We start from the raw sequence: 17109 nt of genomic DNA on the forward strand, positions 1-17109 counted from the left end.
AGGTCGGAGGACACCAAACGTGTCAAATATTAACTTATTTACCAAGCGGGGGGCCAGGGAAGGCAGGTTAAGTTTTTCTAAATTCTGGAGGTTTTCTACAGAAGCAGAGACCCTTCTACCCGTTCCTCTCTAGATCTGGCCAGATGGTACTCCAACTGCGTTACGCACCAAAGCGGGGCATCAGGGTGACCGATGAGAAAACTTGAGCTGCTTCCCCACCTGGAGCTCAGGAAAGGAGAAGGGAGCTTTGCCACGCTGTTCAAATTATTGCGTTCTGGTCCCTACGTAAAGAATAGCTGCTCGAATTACCCAGCTTCTCCTGTGAGATCCTCGTTCTTTGTTCCAACGGCCCAGAAAGCTCAGTATTCAGCACTGTGCGGCCTCCTCTGCCCCAAGACTCTCCCCACATCCAGCTGGGACCGGTCTCCTTGGTTCTGTTTACCCTTTAAAAAATACTCGTACAAACGATTCTTTCCCACCCATCCCCCAAGACCCCAATAAAATAACATGGGCGTAGCAGCTGCTTCTACAGTTTTGTTTTGAAACGGTGTTAGATAAAATAAGGGAATAAATAGAGAATGGGTCAGAGGCAGAATCTCCATCCCCGGGTCACACTGCCAGAGGGAGTTCTAGGGAAGAATCTTCGGGGGGCCTGTCCTCACTCTGCTGTGAGGTTTTCTCCACCACACGGCCCTCTTCATGGTCCGTGCGGAAGGGGAGGCTCGAGGGGGACCAAGAGGGGCGGAAGTCTTCGCTCTCAGGCTCGTCAGGGTTACAGCCTTCGGGCACTAGCGCCTCTAGGGTGGACGCTTTCCCCACTTCTGACTTACACAGGGCAGCTGGGTCTGTGGGGCTACAAGCCACCAGTGAGGTAACCGGGAGAGAGAAGACGTTCAGATCCTTCTCCTTGGGGAAAGAAGGCGGGACTTCTTCCGCGCTAGGCTCTCCTTTCACCCCCAGGACTGGCCTCTGCTCCACCTGATAGTAGACCAGGGGCCCACCGTTCAAGTAGGACGGGCTGTTCACCGCCGAGGCGGCCGGGTGGTCTGAGTTCTCGGCGAAACACAGGACCGAGGAGCCCGGGGGCAGCTGAGCCTGGATGAGGATGGGGGCTGTGAGGCCCGGGCACAGCTCTTCGGGCACGGCCAGCGGCTCCTCCAGGATGCACACGCCCAGGCTCTCGATGCTGGAGTCCAGGCTGGCGCTAGAGCCGCTGGAGTCTTCCTCTGCCTTGAGCCGCTCCAGTTCCTCTGCACTCTGCAGGTGCATGACCGCCGTCTCGTTCTCAGCAATGAACTCCTGGAAGTCCTGTGTCTCGGAGCCCTGGGCTCCCGTCAGGCTGCAACCGGCGGCAGGTGAGGGCTCCTCGTCCGGGGCTGGCGGGCGGCTCACCTGCCGCTTGCTCTCCAGCTCCAGCTTCATGATGGTGTGGAGGTAATGAGTCCGGACCCGGATCGGATTAAATTCAATGCGCCCCGCCATGTTCCCGCAGCCATCCCGGGAACAACCGCACGGAAAGGACATGCGATCCACCTGAGGAGGGGACAAGGAGGTTGAGGGAAGATGAGGCCAGCAGATTTAATAACGGAGATAGGAGACGTCAGCTGGCAAACACGGGCAGCTGGGATTTGAGGTCTTCTTACAAGAGGAACAACTAATTCAAAGCGTAACGTGCAACGTGGTGACCTAAGAGCATGAGGTGGTAGTTTTCAGACCACTCGCGTTCTGATTCCAGCACAGCCATTAGTTAGCAGTTGTGACCTCGGGAAGGTCCTGTATCTCTCCAAGGCTTTGTTTCCTCTTCCAAATAAAGTGTAGCCAAAAATCACGTCAAAGGGCCTTTCCAGTTAAAAAGTCCTGAGACCACCTCTCTGAATGCTGACAGTTCTCAGAGTGGAAGAAATTTTTGTGCCTCAGACTTTCCCAGAACTTACCTGGTGTGTCGAGAAGACAAAGGCTGGGGCCCAAGCCTAGTGCCTTCTGCAACGACAGGCGTGGGAAAGGAAGTAGATCTAGCTGGTCCAAAGCAATCATACATTCCAGGGAAACTAGCGAAAGTGCCTTAGTTTGCTAAGGTGCTATCGTGACAGTTCCAACAAAATAATGGCCAGCTTTTCACTGCCTGCTTCATTTTTCCCTGATGGTTGGCCAGTTTAGTTCTGAAACAGTTATAGACCAGGAATATGTAGAAAGGGGATCTACTCTACCTCCTTATTGGATCCCAAAAGGAAAAAAGCACCCCCCCCCACCAAAAATAAAATAACATCAGCAAATATGTGCAAACACACAATGTCTTCCTATGATACCAACTTCTAGAACTCTCCATTCCAGTCTTAAGAACAGTCCAATTCTTAGGACTATTCTCAGGACTATTCTCAGTATATTAGGGACTTCAGTCTGAAAAGCAGTATTTAGCCAGATCAGCTAGAGCTATTACCTGCCTAAAATTAAGAAACAAAAGGTTGGTTAGGAGCCATTCAACCAGAAGGACTCAGCACCCACATCCTACAAGTTCCAGGTAGATTTCATCCTCTGGGATGGTACTACTCTTTTCAGTTGGGCTAGGCCTTCTAACCTGTCCCTTGTCGGAAGGCCAGGTGGGGAATGAGGTCTTCTATCTTTTAAGATCCTGGAACTAAGGGGTGCCTGGGTGGCTCAGTTGGTTAAGCGTCTGACTTCATGATCTCACAGTTCTTGAGTTCAAACCCCACGTGGGGCTCTTGGCTGTCAGCACAGAGCCTGCTTTGGATCCTGTCCCCCTCTCTCTCTGCCCCTATCTCACTTGTTCTCTCTCTCAAAATACATAATTTTTTTTTTTTTATTTTAGAAACTTAAAAAAAAAAAAAAAAAAAAGATCCTGAACTTAAGATCCTGGACTTAACCTCTGCCAGGCCAAGTTTGATCCTAAATTACAGGATCCGAGAATTACTTTGAGTTTTATAAAATCGGGGTAGAGGTCCTGTGAGTGAAGATAAAATCTAAAGGCCTAACTCAGCTCTCTGCTTCCTTTTATCTCACGAAATCAATATTTAAGGAATAGCTACTAATGGTAAACTTACTAACCCCTGTTCCCTGTTCCCCCATTTGCGGACAGCTGCCTCTTCATCACCTCTGAGGTGAGAAACACAGAAAAGGCTAACTGCTATCTGTATAGCCTAGGAATCCTGCCGTGCTTGGTTTTCTCCTTGGTGGAGGAGGGTTATGGAGCTATGGAGTGTTCACACTCACGGGGAATCCACCCACGGGTGACGGGCGGCCTCCCGTGTTCATGGGTACCCGCATCACGTCCCCCAGACTCTAGAGTAGATATGCTCTCTCAGGTCGACTTGGACTCACCTGGCATTTAATCCCAGCCTGACTACAGGCACAGGCTTCTGGGTCACAGTACAGGCGACAGTCGCAACCACACTCTTCCCGTGACAGGCGGATGGCTCTAAGCTCCTGTTTCTCTTCGGCATCGATGCGGTGGACCCCCGAAGCCCTCAGCAAGGCTCGGCGCCGCTTGGTGGGCAGGGGCTGCAGGAAGAAGTAATCATCCACCTCCACGTTTTCCACATCAATATCTTCATCTGAAACATCATCCAGGGTCAGGCCGTCGGCCTCCACTGACTCCACCGTCCCATTCTTGGTCAGCTGCCAGGAGACAGGGAGGACAGGTTAGCCTCGAGTATTTGCAGGCACCTCCTCACAGTGGGTGTCTAGAGCAGCACAGTCCAACTGAACCTGGTGCGACGATGGAAATGGCCACGCTGCTCATAGCACGTGTGGCTACTGAGCACTGGAAATGCGGCTAGTGCAAATGAGAAGCTGAACGTTTTCATTTCCTTTCACTTTAATTGAGTGTAGTATAAAGAGCCACATGGGGCGCCTGGGTGGCACGGTCGGTTAAGCGGCCGACTCTTGGTCTCGGCTCAGGTCATGGTCTCACAGTGCACGAGTTCAAGCCCCGCACTGAGCTCTGCGTCGATGGTGGGGGTGCTTGCTTGGGATTTTCGCTCTCCTTCTCTCTGCCCCTCCCCCACTTGTGCTCCTTATCTCTCTCCCAAAAATAAATAAACTTAAAAAAAAAAAAAATAGCCATGTGTGGCTAGCAGCTACCATATTGGATAGTTTAAGAGAATAAACCTAGAGCAGGAAGGCAGGAAGCCTTATGTAGCTCTGTAGTTCTAACACCTTCCTGTTGACACCGGGTATCACCTTGGTAGATCAAAGTTTCTCAAAACCCGTGTCTCATCCTCCCCCCCAGAAGATAATATTCTTCCACGAATATATTCTCCATTCCCAGACTTGTGTCCCTTAACTTCAGCTAACTTGCCTTCTGACACAGGGAGGAGAAGGTCTATCAATGGCTAGATATTCCTTGGATGGATAGAGAACATTGCAAAACACCCTTCAATATGTACCCCCAAAGGACCCAAAACCACATTCTGGGAAGAAGACGACACTCAAGTGTAGTACAAGGCCACCGGGTCTTTGTCAATGAGCCTAAATCTTCACAGTGTCAACAATGATCTACATACACAGAAGAGCTTCATTTCATTGGGAGGAGGAAAAAAAGGAGCAAGTTGTTAATGGCTACCCAAGAAAGCTCTCACTTCCGGCCCACGGTCTGGAACATATTCTTTCTCCTGATACTTTTTTGATTGCAAAGAAAAGCAGTATGTGAGGCAGGGTGGCTTATATAGCACTAAGGTACCATCTACAGGCAGAAATCTGGGTTCTCTGGGCTAAGAAGGATAGCCAGCCAGAAAAGGGAGTCTTAGTGGAAGGACAGTGTGAAGACAAGCTGGCTGAATGAGTTGTGAAAACTCACCAGAGAATTCGAGTGAAGAAAATGAGACCTCATCATCTCCAGAGCTCTGGAAGCTACTAGCAAGCTACTGGAGGGGCTGGCTTACTTCATCAGACAGCCACAGATTGGTGCTGGTAAAGGAACAGCTCCTGGGGGACGTGATGCAATAGGCCTGGCTAATAAGCTCCACACCTATTGTGTTTGTTTGTGGGAAGGTGGGACAGAGGAGACAAATACAGTGGTGCTTCTGGGGGTTTCCTGGTCTGTTATTTCTGTACCAGGCAGACCAACGATGAGGGGCCTTTCTGCAGACCTTGGGATCGCCCCTGCCTATTTCACTGGGGATGGCTTCCTCCTCATGGCCTCCTCCTCACCCTCCCTCTCGCTGTCCTCTCAAGGGAAAGAAGCTAGAGATGCAATAGAAAGAAACCCACACAAATGTAAGGATGTAACACGACAGAGGTGGCATTTCAAATCAAGTGAGAAGAGTCCTCTGGCATTAAATGGTATTGGGACAACTGGATATTCTTTTGGGGGAAGAAAAAAAAAAAGTTAGATTCCCAATTCATACTACCCATAATAAGGCACTCCAAAGGAACGAAAGGCCAAAATTAAAAAGAAAAATAACTGGGGCACCTGGGTGGCTCAGTTGGTTGAGCATCTGACTTTGGCTCCAGTCATGATCTGATGGTTTCATGGGTTCCAGCCCCATGTCGGGCTCTGTGCACCGACTTCATGGAGGCTGCTTGGGCCTCTCTCTCTGCCCCTTCCCCACGTGTGTGTGTGTGCGCGCACTCTCAAAATAAATTTAAAATTTTTTAATGAAAATATTAGAAAAATTATATATAATCAAAGCTACAGAGCACCAGCAGTTTTTTTTTTTTGTTGGCAGCCTAAAAGGAAAAAATACCAGATGGCACATGGGCCATGCAAAAGATGTATCTTTGAGATCAACAGGGTCTCCCCTGTAGAGCGCTAAATAAAGATAGGAAAACTTTCTAAGAGCAAACTGGACCTGGGGAGGGCAAAGGCAGGGTTTTCTCTTGACACAGAAAGATGTACCAGCTGCCACCAGTGCTGCTGTTCGCGAAGTCTGCTAATAAGGAGGAATCCTCGGCCAGCCTGGAGTTTGCTGAGCTCTGTCCCTAGACATCCTGCAAGGGGGGGGCCACAGAACAGGATGGAATCCTGCTGTGACAGGCTATGCCTCTACCGGATTTAGGAGACGGGTTTCTTCCACGGAAAGGGAAGAAAGCCTTCGTCGCAAATGACGGGAACAGTGTTTATTTCCCCAGCTGTTGCTATAGCAGCAGGAAGGTGATAGGGTCAGTGACAGAATTCCTCAGACACAAGAAAGGGATGCCTCAATGTCATTCCAGTTAGACAAACAGGTGTAAGGCTTTGGGAGTCGACTGAGGGAAGGAGACACGGCTCTCACAGGGGGAAAGGGATATCATTAGTCCACATCCCCTGCCGTCAGTTCTCCGACCACACCACAATCTGGTGTGGCTCATCAGGGGGTCACCCGCAGCCCTGGAAATAACGCAGCCACCTGTCTTAATATGGGTCAGCAGGCTTTGGGCCCACAAGAAACTTGGCCGGGCCAGAAGCAGTGTTCTCCAAGTTTGGAACTAGGAACTCGGGGGGACCTTTTTGCGGCCTGGTGGAAAACACGGCTGTGGAGTGCCAGGCAGTGCTGAAAGCAAACGGGTAGCTGTGAAGAGCCATCCTGCGAGAGACGGGTCTTCTTCCAGCGCTGCTCTCCTACACTGCGAGAGCTGGCGTGGCCTCAGCGGCAGGCCCGGGACCATCCACAGTGAAAGAACTATTTGGCTACACTGTCATTTACACATAAAAGACTATCACCTCGAGGTGACGGGGGTTATAGAAACAGCAGGGTCCTATCAGAGAACGTAAAGGATCTAAAACTCATTCTGGGCATTGGGACAACAGACGATCATTTGACAAGAAACTGAAACACTGTGCTTCCTCAGATTCCAAGGGTGGCAGACTCGAATGTTTATAGATATTCACATTTTAAACTTTTTAAAAATCTGCTGAGGGTAGGGAATTCTAGGGCAGCCATTTTGCTACCCTGTGTAGACTCCCCGCCAGAGACCAGAACAATGGTGTCTCAGACTGAGATCGGATTCCAAATCTGGGATGTCTCGTTCAAAAGATCTGGAATTTCTACGTGCCGAGGGCAGCAAATTTAAAACAAATAAATAAAGAATCCAGAGACCCAGATGGTTTTCCATTTTATCTCGGAACGCAGTTAAATACCAGATCCCAGACCCCTTAGGCACCTTCATCTTCTTGGCATGGAGCTTCTCCTCCTTCAGGTGTTCACGAAGAATCTCCCGATGGTTCACCTCCTGCTCCTGAGCAAACTCACAGAGCGTGTAGCTGCGCACGGAGTTATGGCGCTGGGCCATGCCCAGAGAGCTCCCACCCTGGCTGGGCACACTCGTGAAGCCTTGGCGTCGGGCAAAGTAGTAAACGGTCACCTGGTCAAAGCGCACATTCTTCCTCCGCAGCTGCTTCTGCCGCTTGAGGATGGATGTGGCTGAGAAGGGAGCACAGAGCAGTGTTACTAACCCAGGAACGGCCTGCCTGGCAGTCTCGTTCTTTCTCATTCAACTAAGCTCTCAACTGTTGCCCAAAGTGCTCTCTGAACCTTGGGAAACTTCTGATCGTCACATCATAAATGCACGGTTGGGAGGGGCCTTGAACATCAGCTGGTCCGAACCACTGCCTCCAGACCGACTTTACCCACACAGATGACCACAACATCTAATTTTGGACATCAGCTGGGAAGAGGACATCTAGGCCATCTTTTCAGGATGTAACAATCTATATAGCTTCAGTCAGTATGGCAGCAAGTAACCACCTGTGGCGATTTAAATTTCAGTTACTCAAAATAAAATTTAAAATTCAGCTCTTCAATTACACTAATCACATTTCAAGTGCTCACAGCTACGTACGGCTGATGGCTATCATACTGGACAGTGCAGATGTAAAACTTTTTTTTTTTTATTTTAAGAAAGAGAGAGTATAAGTGGGGGAGAGGGGCAGAGGGAGAGAGAGAATCCCAAGCAGGCTCCACACTCAACATGGAGCCCAACATGGGGCTGGATCTCACAATGCCAGGATCATGACCTGAGCCAAAATCAAGAGTCAGACACTCAACGGGCTGAGACACCTAGTACCCCTAGACCATTTCTATCATAAGAGAAAATTCTATTGGACAGTGTGTATAATCTATAGCAGAGGATGCTGTATTTCTTTAAAGGGCCAGATAGTAAATACTTTAGGCTTTGCAACTCGGCCGCAACTACTCAACTCTGCCACTGTAGCATGAAATCAATTACAACGTGTGTGGCTGTATTCCAATAAAACTTTATTTACAAAAACAGGCAGCAGGCCAGATTTGGTCCATAGGCAACCTCTGATCTACAGAATCCGAAGTTCTGGGGCACCTGAGTGGCCCAGTCAGTTAAGTGTTGGACTCTTGATTTCTGCTCAGGTCATGACCAGATGGTTGTGAGATCGAGCCCAGCATGGGACTCTGCACTAGGCATGGAGCCTGCTTAGGATTCTCTCTCTCCCTCTTCCTCTATCCCTCTCCTGCTCTCATGTGGAAGTTCTTTCCAAGAAATTAATTGAGCTATAAGAATTAAGAAATGTGGGGATGCTTGGGTGGCTCAGTTAGTTAAGCGGCCGATTTCGGCTCAGGTCATGATCTCACGGTCCGTGGGTTCAAGTCCCACATCGGGCTCTGTGCTGACAGCTCAGAGCCTGTATCCTGTTTCGGATTCTGTGTCTCCCTCTCTCTCTGCCCCTCCCCCACTCTCTCTCTCTCTCTCTCTCTCTCAAAAACAAACATTTTAAACAACTAAAAAAAAAAAAAGAATTAAGAAATCTGGAGTTTCCCCAGTTGTCCAGGCAGTAAGCATTTATGTCCTACTAGTGCTACAATTGTGTGGAACTCGGGTGGGCAAGGGTAGTATCCTGGACTTCTTCAATTTATTTTTTTTTATTTTTTATTTAAAAAAAAATTTTTTTTTTTAACGTTTATTTATTTTTGAGACAGAGAGAGACAGAGCATGAACGGGGGAGGGGCAGAGAGAGAGGGAGACACAGAATTGGAAGCAGGCTCCAGGCTCTGAGCCATCAGCCCAGAGCCCGACGCGGGGCTCGAACTCACGGACTGTGAGATCGTGACCTGAGCCGAAGTCGGACGTTTAACCGACTGAGCCACCCAGGCGCCCCTGGACTTATTCAATTTAATTCAGCCCATAGGTTCCTGGGAACCTATAAAACATGGCATAAGGAAAATCAGCTAGAGGAAGTCAGACCTAAGTCTATGATAATAGAGCAGTGAAGTCCTCCAAAGAGCGAGGTTGGGCTAAGGGTAGGAAGATTATGGTTAAGGGAAAATCCCCAAGCTGGACAGAAGAAGCAGTCGCAAGGACTGCAATGGGCTCTGATGCTTGGGGGGGTGTGGGTGCAGGTGGGGGGTAGAGGGGCTCACTCACGTGTGAAGCTGGCAGTTGTAGGAGGATTGAGACTGTCACAGCTGTCAGCACTGTCACTGCTGGAGATCTCATCATCGGAGTTGGAAACTGATGAGCCCACATCCACATCATCAAACTTCCTCTTGAGACCCGAGCCCGTGAATGCATCCATTGGTTTCAAAGGGGTTTCCTTGGGGAGCCCACGGCGTTGGCCCCAAAGCCCCTGCTCACCACCAGTTAGCCAGGCGCATTAGGATTCTGCCCAGGGGAAAAGAGGAATCAGCACTCCTGTCCTGAGACAGACCTCCCTCCCAAGTCTATACACGCGGCTCTCCAAATGAAGAAACAAAGTCCCTGAGCTAGCACTGATGTCTGGTCTCTTGCGACTAGGTCATTTCTCTACCTATTCTGGCCAACGTTCTCCTACTTATGTTTCCCTTCAGTCCCAGGCACTCTTAGAATAATGAGATGAGTAACAGCAGCACCCTTCCCAGCAGAGTGAAGGCCTTTGGTTCCACGCCAGCTGGGCTCTGGGTTTCACTAGCCCGGGGATAACGGTAGCTGCTCTTGTGCTCACACGGGAGAGCTCTCCCAAGGGGCCAGGAGGAGGGACTGGGGATCAAAGGCAGAATTAGGCTGTGCCTAAACCTAAATGAGAGCCAATTATTTCTCCTAGGGAAAATTTGGCCTGGCGTTTCCCAAAGTGTGTACATTAAATAAACTAGTTCCATGGATATTAATAGCCTTACGTGGAAATAGGACTGCCGTGTCCAAACAGTTTAGAAAAGCGCTATGAGAGGATAGCTTGAAGGTCTTGAATATGCCAACGAGCACGGTGAAGCGTGAGAGCCCACAGCTAGTGCAGTGTTCCACACACCCGATTATGGAAGAATCTCAGGGGGCAAATGAGCCTTGGATCGCACATTGGGAAACACTGCTCTCGGCCCCAAATTTCACAGTCTATCAGAAGCCAGGGAAACACTTTACCTAGATCTTCACAAGGGTGAAGATTCTCACCGGCCTCCTACAAAGATCAAATGTGGTTGTAAAGAATGGACTGAAGATTAGAATCTGCACTGCCTTCGAAACCCAGAAGCTTTTCCGATCTCATATAGCTCCATAAAATAGGGCTCGGCTGGTCTGCCATCATCCCCTGTGCGAGGAAAACTTAGCTTTACAATCTTAGCCCCCTGTAAAGAAACCAGCGAGGGGAAAACAAATAGCAAAAGAAGTGACAATCGACTCTGGTAAAGTCAATACGGCAGGCAGTGTTCTCAATGTGCCACACGAGGGATAGTCTATTTCCCAGGTACAGATCTCTCTCCTTCTCCATCTTTGGACCTAAGTTCCCAAGAATATGAATCTGCTCGAAACAGAAATGCTGTCAGAGCCGGAGCCACATGTGACGATATGAAGCCTCCCTGCTTTGCCTCAGTAATGCCAGAATCTCCCCAGACTATGATCTCACTAGTTGCTAATTATGCAGCAGGAATAACAACACTGCCCAGAAAGACAGGGCTGCGTTACTGCAGAGCAGCCACCCAGAATATACTGTGGTGTCAAAAGCTGCCTGCTACAGAGCTGTTTTTCTGGACTGAGTCTCTCGGAAGCAATTTGCCTGCTCCTGGATCAGCTCTACTTAGTCAACCAGACCTAATGAGTACTTTAGCGAAGAGATTTCCTGATCTCTCTGTGCAGATCTCATCAAAATTCTGTATTCAAGTCACAAGATGTACCTAGGAAACCTCAGCCATCATAGGTCTAGACAAGCACATTCCTGAAATACACTTGGCCAGGAGGAAAAAAAAAAAAATAACCAAGTGCTTGATAAGAATTGTAATGAAATTCAGAAAGGAGCCCAAAGTATCGATTCGGTTCTTCGGGCTACTGATCTTACCATCAGAGGTCACGTTCCTCGCACATATTAAGAACGGAGAGCGCCAAGGACTCTTTAATGGGCTAAGATTTCAGCTGGGTTTAAAGATACCTATTAACCAACAAATTTCTTCCTTGCATTCGACATGGGGAGGTAATCTTTCCGACTGAGAATTTATGTGGGTGATGTTTAAAAAAAAGAGAGAGAGAAAGAATACTGTTGACCACTGAACCGAGTTTTTTCTTCCCCACTTAAAAATCTTATCAACCACATAAAAACTCAGACTGAGCTGAAAGTCTGCTCTTTTGAGAAAGGGACTCAGTCCAGCTTCAGTTTTAACTGGTATCTTTAGTGTTGCTACTGGGAAGGTGGCCTTTTCGTCAGCCTGGAAGCATGAGGGGGATCTCTGACCAGAAGCAAACTGTGCGCTCCTGGTCTTTCCTCCAGTGTCCCTTTGCTTCCAGTATTGTGGGCTCCCTTTGAATATTTCTCTTTATGCCCTGCACGAGTTTGGGTTTGGTCCAAAATCATCTTTATTATTAAAATTCTCGCTGTCTTAACCCAGCTGCCCTCAGGGGTAGCACTTCCTCTGGTGCAGCGAGGACTGCTGGCTACTTGTTCCATTCTCCTTCGCCCCTTTTTCTAGGTCTTCCCCACTTCCACTTCTGGAAGAGTGGCTTCTGGGCAATCGTAAGAGGCAGGTAAGAAAGAGGGGGGAAAAAAAAAGAAAGAAAGGATGTGAAACCTAGGAGAAAGATATTTTCCTTAAAACACCGGAGAATAATCTGAACCTATGGCTCTATGTGTAAATAATGTGCATACTGATTTAGCTCTCCTAACGCTACCCAGGATCTGTTTGTGTCACTTTTTCACTCCATTTTATACATATATTTATATATACAAATACATACATGTATGTATTTGTATACACACACACACACACACATATATATATATATATACACACATATATATACACACAAAATCCATCAACTCTGTCCTGACAACCAATAGAAGTTTAAATTTCAACCCAGCCTTCCTTACCCAACTCTGGTGTGAACTCGACTTGTCAGGCAAAGATACTCCCTGGGCATCAAGAACAAACCTCCCATCCACTTCCCACAGTGGCCTGAAGAGACCTTTCTTTGCAACAGAAGCAACTAGAATAGGTTCCACACTTTCCAGTTCATCAAATCAACCTCTTTTCAAACCACAATTAGAAATCAGTCATGCCCACCTCTCTCAACCATTCATTGGCAAAGGATCAATGCCTGTGTATAAGAGAAACACTTGTAAGTTACACTCCAAGCACTTAAACCCAGACAAAAATAATGAAGGTGAGACTGGAAATGCAGGTCATAACTGACAGTTAACTGTCAAAATGACCAACTCAAACAACAAATGCTTTTGGAGAAAACAATGCAAACCTCTATAAAAGCTTTTTAATGACAGTGAAATGAAAGGTCAGCTGATACTTTCTGGCTACATACTTCTGCCTTATGGTCTTTTCTCAAGTGTGTCTGAGTATTTCTCAAAGGTATATGAAATAACTCATATCCAGAGTATATAGAAGATATTAGGCTAGCACCAAATCAAGATCTACAGCATATGTGCATTTTAGTACTAGATCTAAGCCTTTTCACGTCTGTAGGATTCCTATCACTCCCCCCAAAACCAAAACAGCTTATGAGACTAACAAAAGAGGGACTGTCCAGAAATAATTTTGTGGGTTCAGAGTGTATTCGCCAAGTTTAGGTAACAAAGGCCTCTCTCTTAAATGAGTATAAAATGACGAGACAAGGTATATCTCATGGGAGAAAGCCTCCCCACTCCACTGGAACCCAACCTTCTACTAAAGGTCAAGAGACAAAAATCTCTGGTAAGATCGTCAGGGTTATCTTCCATAGCTGGGTTAGAGGAAGGAAGGCTTGCTGCTAATTGTTAGGATAAACCTGAATAAGACGACCGACCCTGTTTCTCCTTTTACAAGATATTGCAGCTGATTCTCAAATACTATCAATTCCTTGGATCCATGTGTCCTTGTGATTACCAGGATTATGAACATATAAAGTGCTTAAGTGCAAACATACTGTTTAAACTAGGTATTTTAAGGAAGCGTCCCTCCAACCCTCCCCCCCCCCGCCCCATTCGCTGACACAAGGTTAGAATTTGGCTTTCCATGTCTAAACTACCATCGTATGGAGAACACAAGATCTTTGTGGGAGATGAGGAACGTGATGCTGCAGGAACCACTAGCCCTCAAGGATATCCAGTCATTGATAACTCTGGCACACACCAACATCCTCCTGGCTTTGGAAATTAGCAAGATGTAAAGTCAGTGAAGAAAATGAAAATGTGAATCAACTATGGGTTTCCCCTAAACTGAAAACTGCAGGACAAGAGGACACTGTGTCTCTCGGGGATAACTTCCAACATTTCATATTGAAGAACGGTTTGCGTGTCACGCTGCCACTCTAACCCCTTCAAAAAAAAAAATAAATCAAGACCATGGCACTAAAAGGGATGGATGGCAGTCAGCTGCGTGTTTGGGCCTGTGAAAAAACGATCGAGCTAGCAACCAGGGCAAGTGATGCTTTCGTTTTCCCCCACAACGCCAGAAAAATGGGAGACATCAGGAACCAGAGCTGAAAAGGGCATGTCAAGGCATCAGTTCCCTTTAATGGACACCCCTGCTGAACCCTTCAGCTCCCAACCCATTTCTCTGATTCCTGCTAACCTTCCCGCTCATTCCAATCGTCTGCAGCCCCTGCCCAGCCTTCCTCATCCCTTCCTGCCTGCTACTCACAAATTCCCAACCACTCCTCCCACATTTTCCTCTATTCGCCCTCCCCTTCCTTCACTTCCCTCCATCCTACATCATCTCCACTCCATTCCGAACTCAACCCTCATCCGCAATCCTGCCAGCTTCCAAGCCGCCCATCGGTCTCCCCCGAGCTGCCCCCGCAGTTCGGGCCCGCGTCCTCCGTGCCCCTAGCTCCCACGCCTCTCCCGACTCTTTCCCTTCCCAGCGGCGCCCTGGCTCCCCGCCCCCCGACCGCTCCCGTCCGAGCCTCCCTCATTTCTGACCCCTCCATCCGCGCAGCTCTGGGTTGACCACTCCTCCACAGCCGCCCGAGGGCCGATCCCGAGAAAGGACGAGGCGGCACCCTCCGCCCCGCACCCCCAGGCCCATTACCGGCCCCGCCGCAGCTGCCTCCTCCCGTGATGGTCTCTGCCGCCCCCGCTGCCGCCGCCGCCGCCCTAGCCCGGGTGGGAAGGAGAGAGGAGATAGCGAGTCCCGGGCCCGCGGCGACGGTCGGGGAGTTCCCAGGGCGGCAGGGCTGGGAGGGAGGGCGGGTGGGCAGGTCGGCCGGCAGGCGGCGGAGGGCGGGCGGCTCCAGCAAACTCAGGCGCCCCCGGTAGCAGACGCCCAGAACCGCCCCGGCTCCGGCTAACAATAGGCTCCGGCCGCAGCGCTCTGGCTCTTATAGGCGCCGGCACGTCCTGACCGAGCCCCGGGGCATGCTGGGAAATGGAGTCTACGTGTCGGCCCCACGCCCGCGGCATGCCGGGAGTTGAAGGCGGCGACAGACACAGAGCCGAAAGTCGCCGGCAAACAGGCTTTGGAGGCGGTGTCTCTGCTGCAGTGGACCCTGGGAGAGCGAGTTGGGCGCCGCTGCAGCCTTTTAAACAGGAAGAGGGACAACCTCAGCTACAGATCTTCAATGACTAAACGAATCTCCATCTAAAGCTCCGCTTTTTCTTTCTCCGGGACCACTCTCCTATGCCTAAAGAACATAATCCCCCTTATGCGCACTCACGGGAGCTTAGTCTTAAGCAGCATGACATGCTGCAGCTTACGCAAGGTATAGAGAAGAAAATGCAATGTATTGAGTACTGCAATACGTATTGACTGGTTGATTTAAGTGTTTTATGTCAAAAGTATTCCTACATGGTCTATGATCTTCACAACTTTGCAATTCATTTTTAAGATGGGGAAAACGAAAACCCAGAAGTCAAATTATATGTCATTTGCCACGGACACTCTGGTTTCCGATCTCACTCAGAATAGACGTTATGTATGTCTCTTTGACTTCTAAGTCAACCTCCCCTCCATCCTGTCATCTTGTTTCCTTCTACGTTTCCCCTCCTGTACTCTGCTTTAACTACCCTGGACCACTGGTGTCCTTGCAGTTCCTTCAACAATCATGCTCTCAGCTCAGGGCCTTTTCCTTAAAACATGTTCGCTAGCAAGCCACATACATATTCCTCCACTTAATATTTGCGCAAATGTCCCCATATCAGACTTTGCTTAACCATTAAGAAAAAAATGATGCTTAGTCTCTATCCCCTTGACTTACATTTCTTCTTAGCATTCACCTCCTGATGTATATTTTTCAGTCTTCTCTCACTTGACTAAATTCCATGAGAGCAAGGAATTGCTTTGTTTACTGTATCCTGAGCACTCAGTACAAAGCCTGGTAGTTGACATTTAGGAACTCACTAGATATTTACTGCATATTTATTGGATATTTATGGCAGGATTTAAACTCAGGTTAGACTGGTTCCATAGCCTAGTGCAGTCTTCACTGCAACCAAAAACTATGGAGCCAGATGGTTACCAAGCCATCTCAGTCTTAGAACTGAGAAGTTGGCTGGTTTGGACAAAATGCCAAAAATTCCAGTCCTCTCACCTTGGTGACATCAGAGGCTCCATGAGGCTAGGAAACAACAGTGCAAGATGAAAGGGCAGATCATAAAAAAGCAGTCTTTAGTGTACCATGCACTGATCGGCCCCCTATCTGCTGAAATTTAGGTATGATATAACATGTGATCTAGAGCCAGGCTGCCTAGATACAAGCCCAACTCCTCCACTCAGTAGTGGTATGACCCTTGGCAAGGTACAGTAACTTCTCTTGCCTTAGCTTCTGTATCTGCAAAATGGGGCAAACAGTATGTATCTTAGAGGGTTTTGTGGAGATTAAATAGTTAATATAGTATAAATGTTTACAATGCAGTCAGTGCTATGTAAATGTTCATGATTCTGTCTTTCCTGGACACACAGGTAACAGGAGAAATCCCCAGACCACTCTGTAGAGTCAGTGAATACAAAGTTACAAAATAACAGCCATAAGGCCATGTTGGATAGGCTAAAAACGTGTCTCATATGCCTAAACATCCACAGTTTGAATCATGGAAATTCATCAGGGTACCATCAGCCTCAATGCCCATGATTTATAGTTTATGATACCAAATCAGGAGTCAGCCAAGCCAAAGTCAGCACAGCCTTTGAGAAGATAGCAGAATTCAATTTGGCAATAAGCTCTGTCAGTCAGAAGATCATCTGAACCTGTTATAAACATCACAACTCTATGATAAGTTATCACAGAGTCACTTATTTATCACATTTCATTGTCTCGATAGAATCACTAGAGAAGTTGCTACAATGGTGCCAGTTCACCCAGAATTGCAATTCTGCCTCCCACTTAAGCAGGGCCTATGGAGGGCAAATGGTGGCCAGGAAGCTCAAATGCAGAATAGAAACTACAAAGAAAAGTGGAAAGAAATGCTAATAGCATTCAATGTCTAATTCTAAGTGTTACTGCTTTGTTCCAAAACCATACTGCAACATACATATGAACCAGCTCAGAAGGCACAAATCACAAATGGGTGGTTCGTTTGGGGGGCAAAAAGGTCAAAGCAAAACAGGAAGATATACAATCAGCAACAGCAGCTGCAGATAAAAACCAAAGGTCAGATTTCCCATCCTGGGCAGTGTTTACCTATCTGTCTTGCCCGTTATGTCTACATGTAGAGGTGATCTTGTAATCAGTAGTATCCTAAGTTTATTGAGAAATTGGAAACGTGTACTAGATACAAAGTAAAACTTTTATACTCCTTATCCTTTTTTAATCTCCCAACAA

At 48.0% G+C, this 17109-nt stretch overlaps 1 protein-coding gene across 3 annotated transcripts; it reads right to left on the reverse strand.

Moving 5' to 3' along the window:
* Nucleotides 1-519: 519 nt before the first annotated feature.
* CSRNP2 (cysteine and serine rich nuclear protein 2) lies at nt 520-14677 on the reverse strand. Of its 3 annotated transcripts, XM_042992298.1 has the most exons (6): nt 14382-14677; nt 10297-10462; nt 9331-9567; nt 7099-7358; nt 3337-3633; nt 520-1533 (listed from the first exon to the last, which is right to left on the reverse strand). In XM_042992298.1, the coding sequence occupies exons 3-6, from the start codon at nt 9479-9481 to the stop codon at nt 610-612; spliced, it is 1632 nt and encodes a 543-aa protein (XP_042848232.1). In that variant the 5' UTR covers nt 9482-9567; nt 10297-10462; nt 14382-14677; the 3' UTR covers nt 520-609. The 3 variants fall into 3 exon arrangements, with proteins under 3 accessions (XP_042848232.1, XP_042848230.1, XP_042848231.1); XM_042992296.1 differs by lacking the exon at nt 10297-10462; XM_042992297.1 differs by lacking the exons at nt 10297-10462; nt 14382-14677 and adding an exon at nt 14273-14372.
* Nucleotides 14678-17109: the final 2432 nt, after the last annotated feature.

Source organism: Panthera tigris, chromosome B4 (assembly GCF_018350195.1).
Source record: "Panthera tigris isolate Pti1 chromosome B4, P.tigris_Pti1_mat1.1, whole genome shotgun sequence".
In the NCBI taxonomy this organism is placed as follows: Eukaryota; Metazoa; Chordata; class Mammalia; order Carnivora; family Felidae; genus Panthera; species Panthera tigris.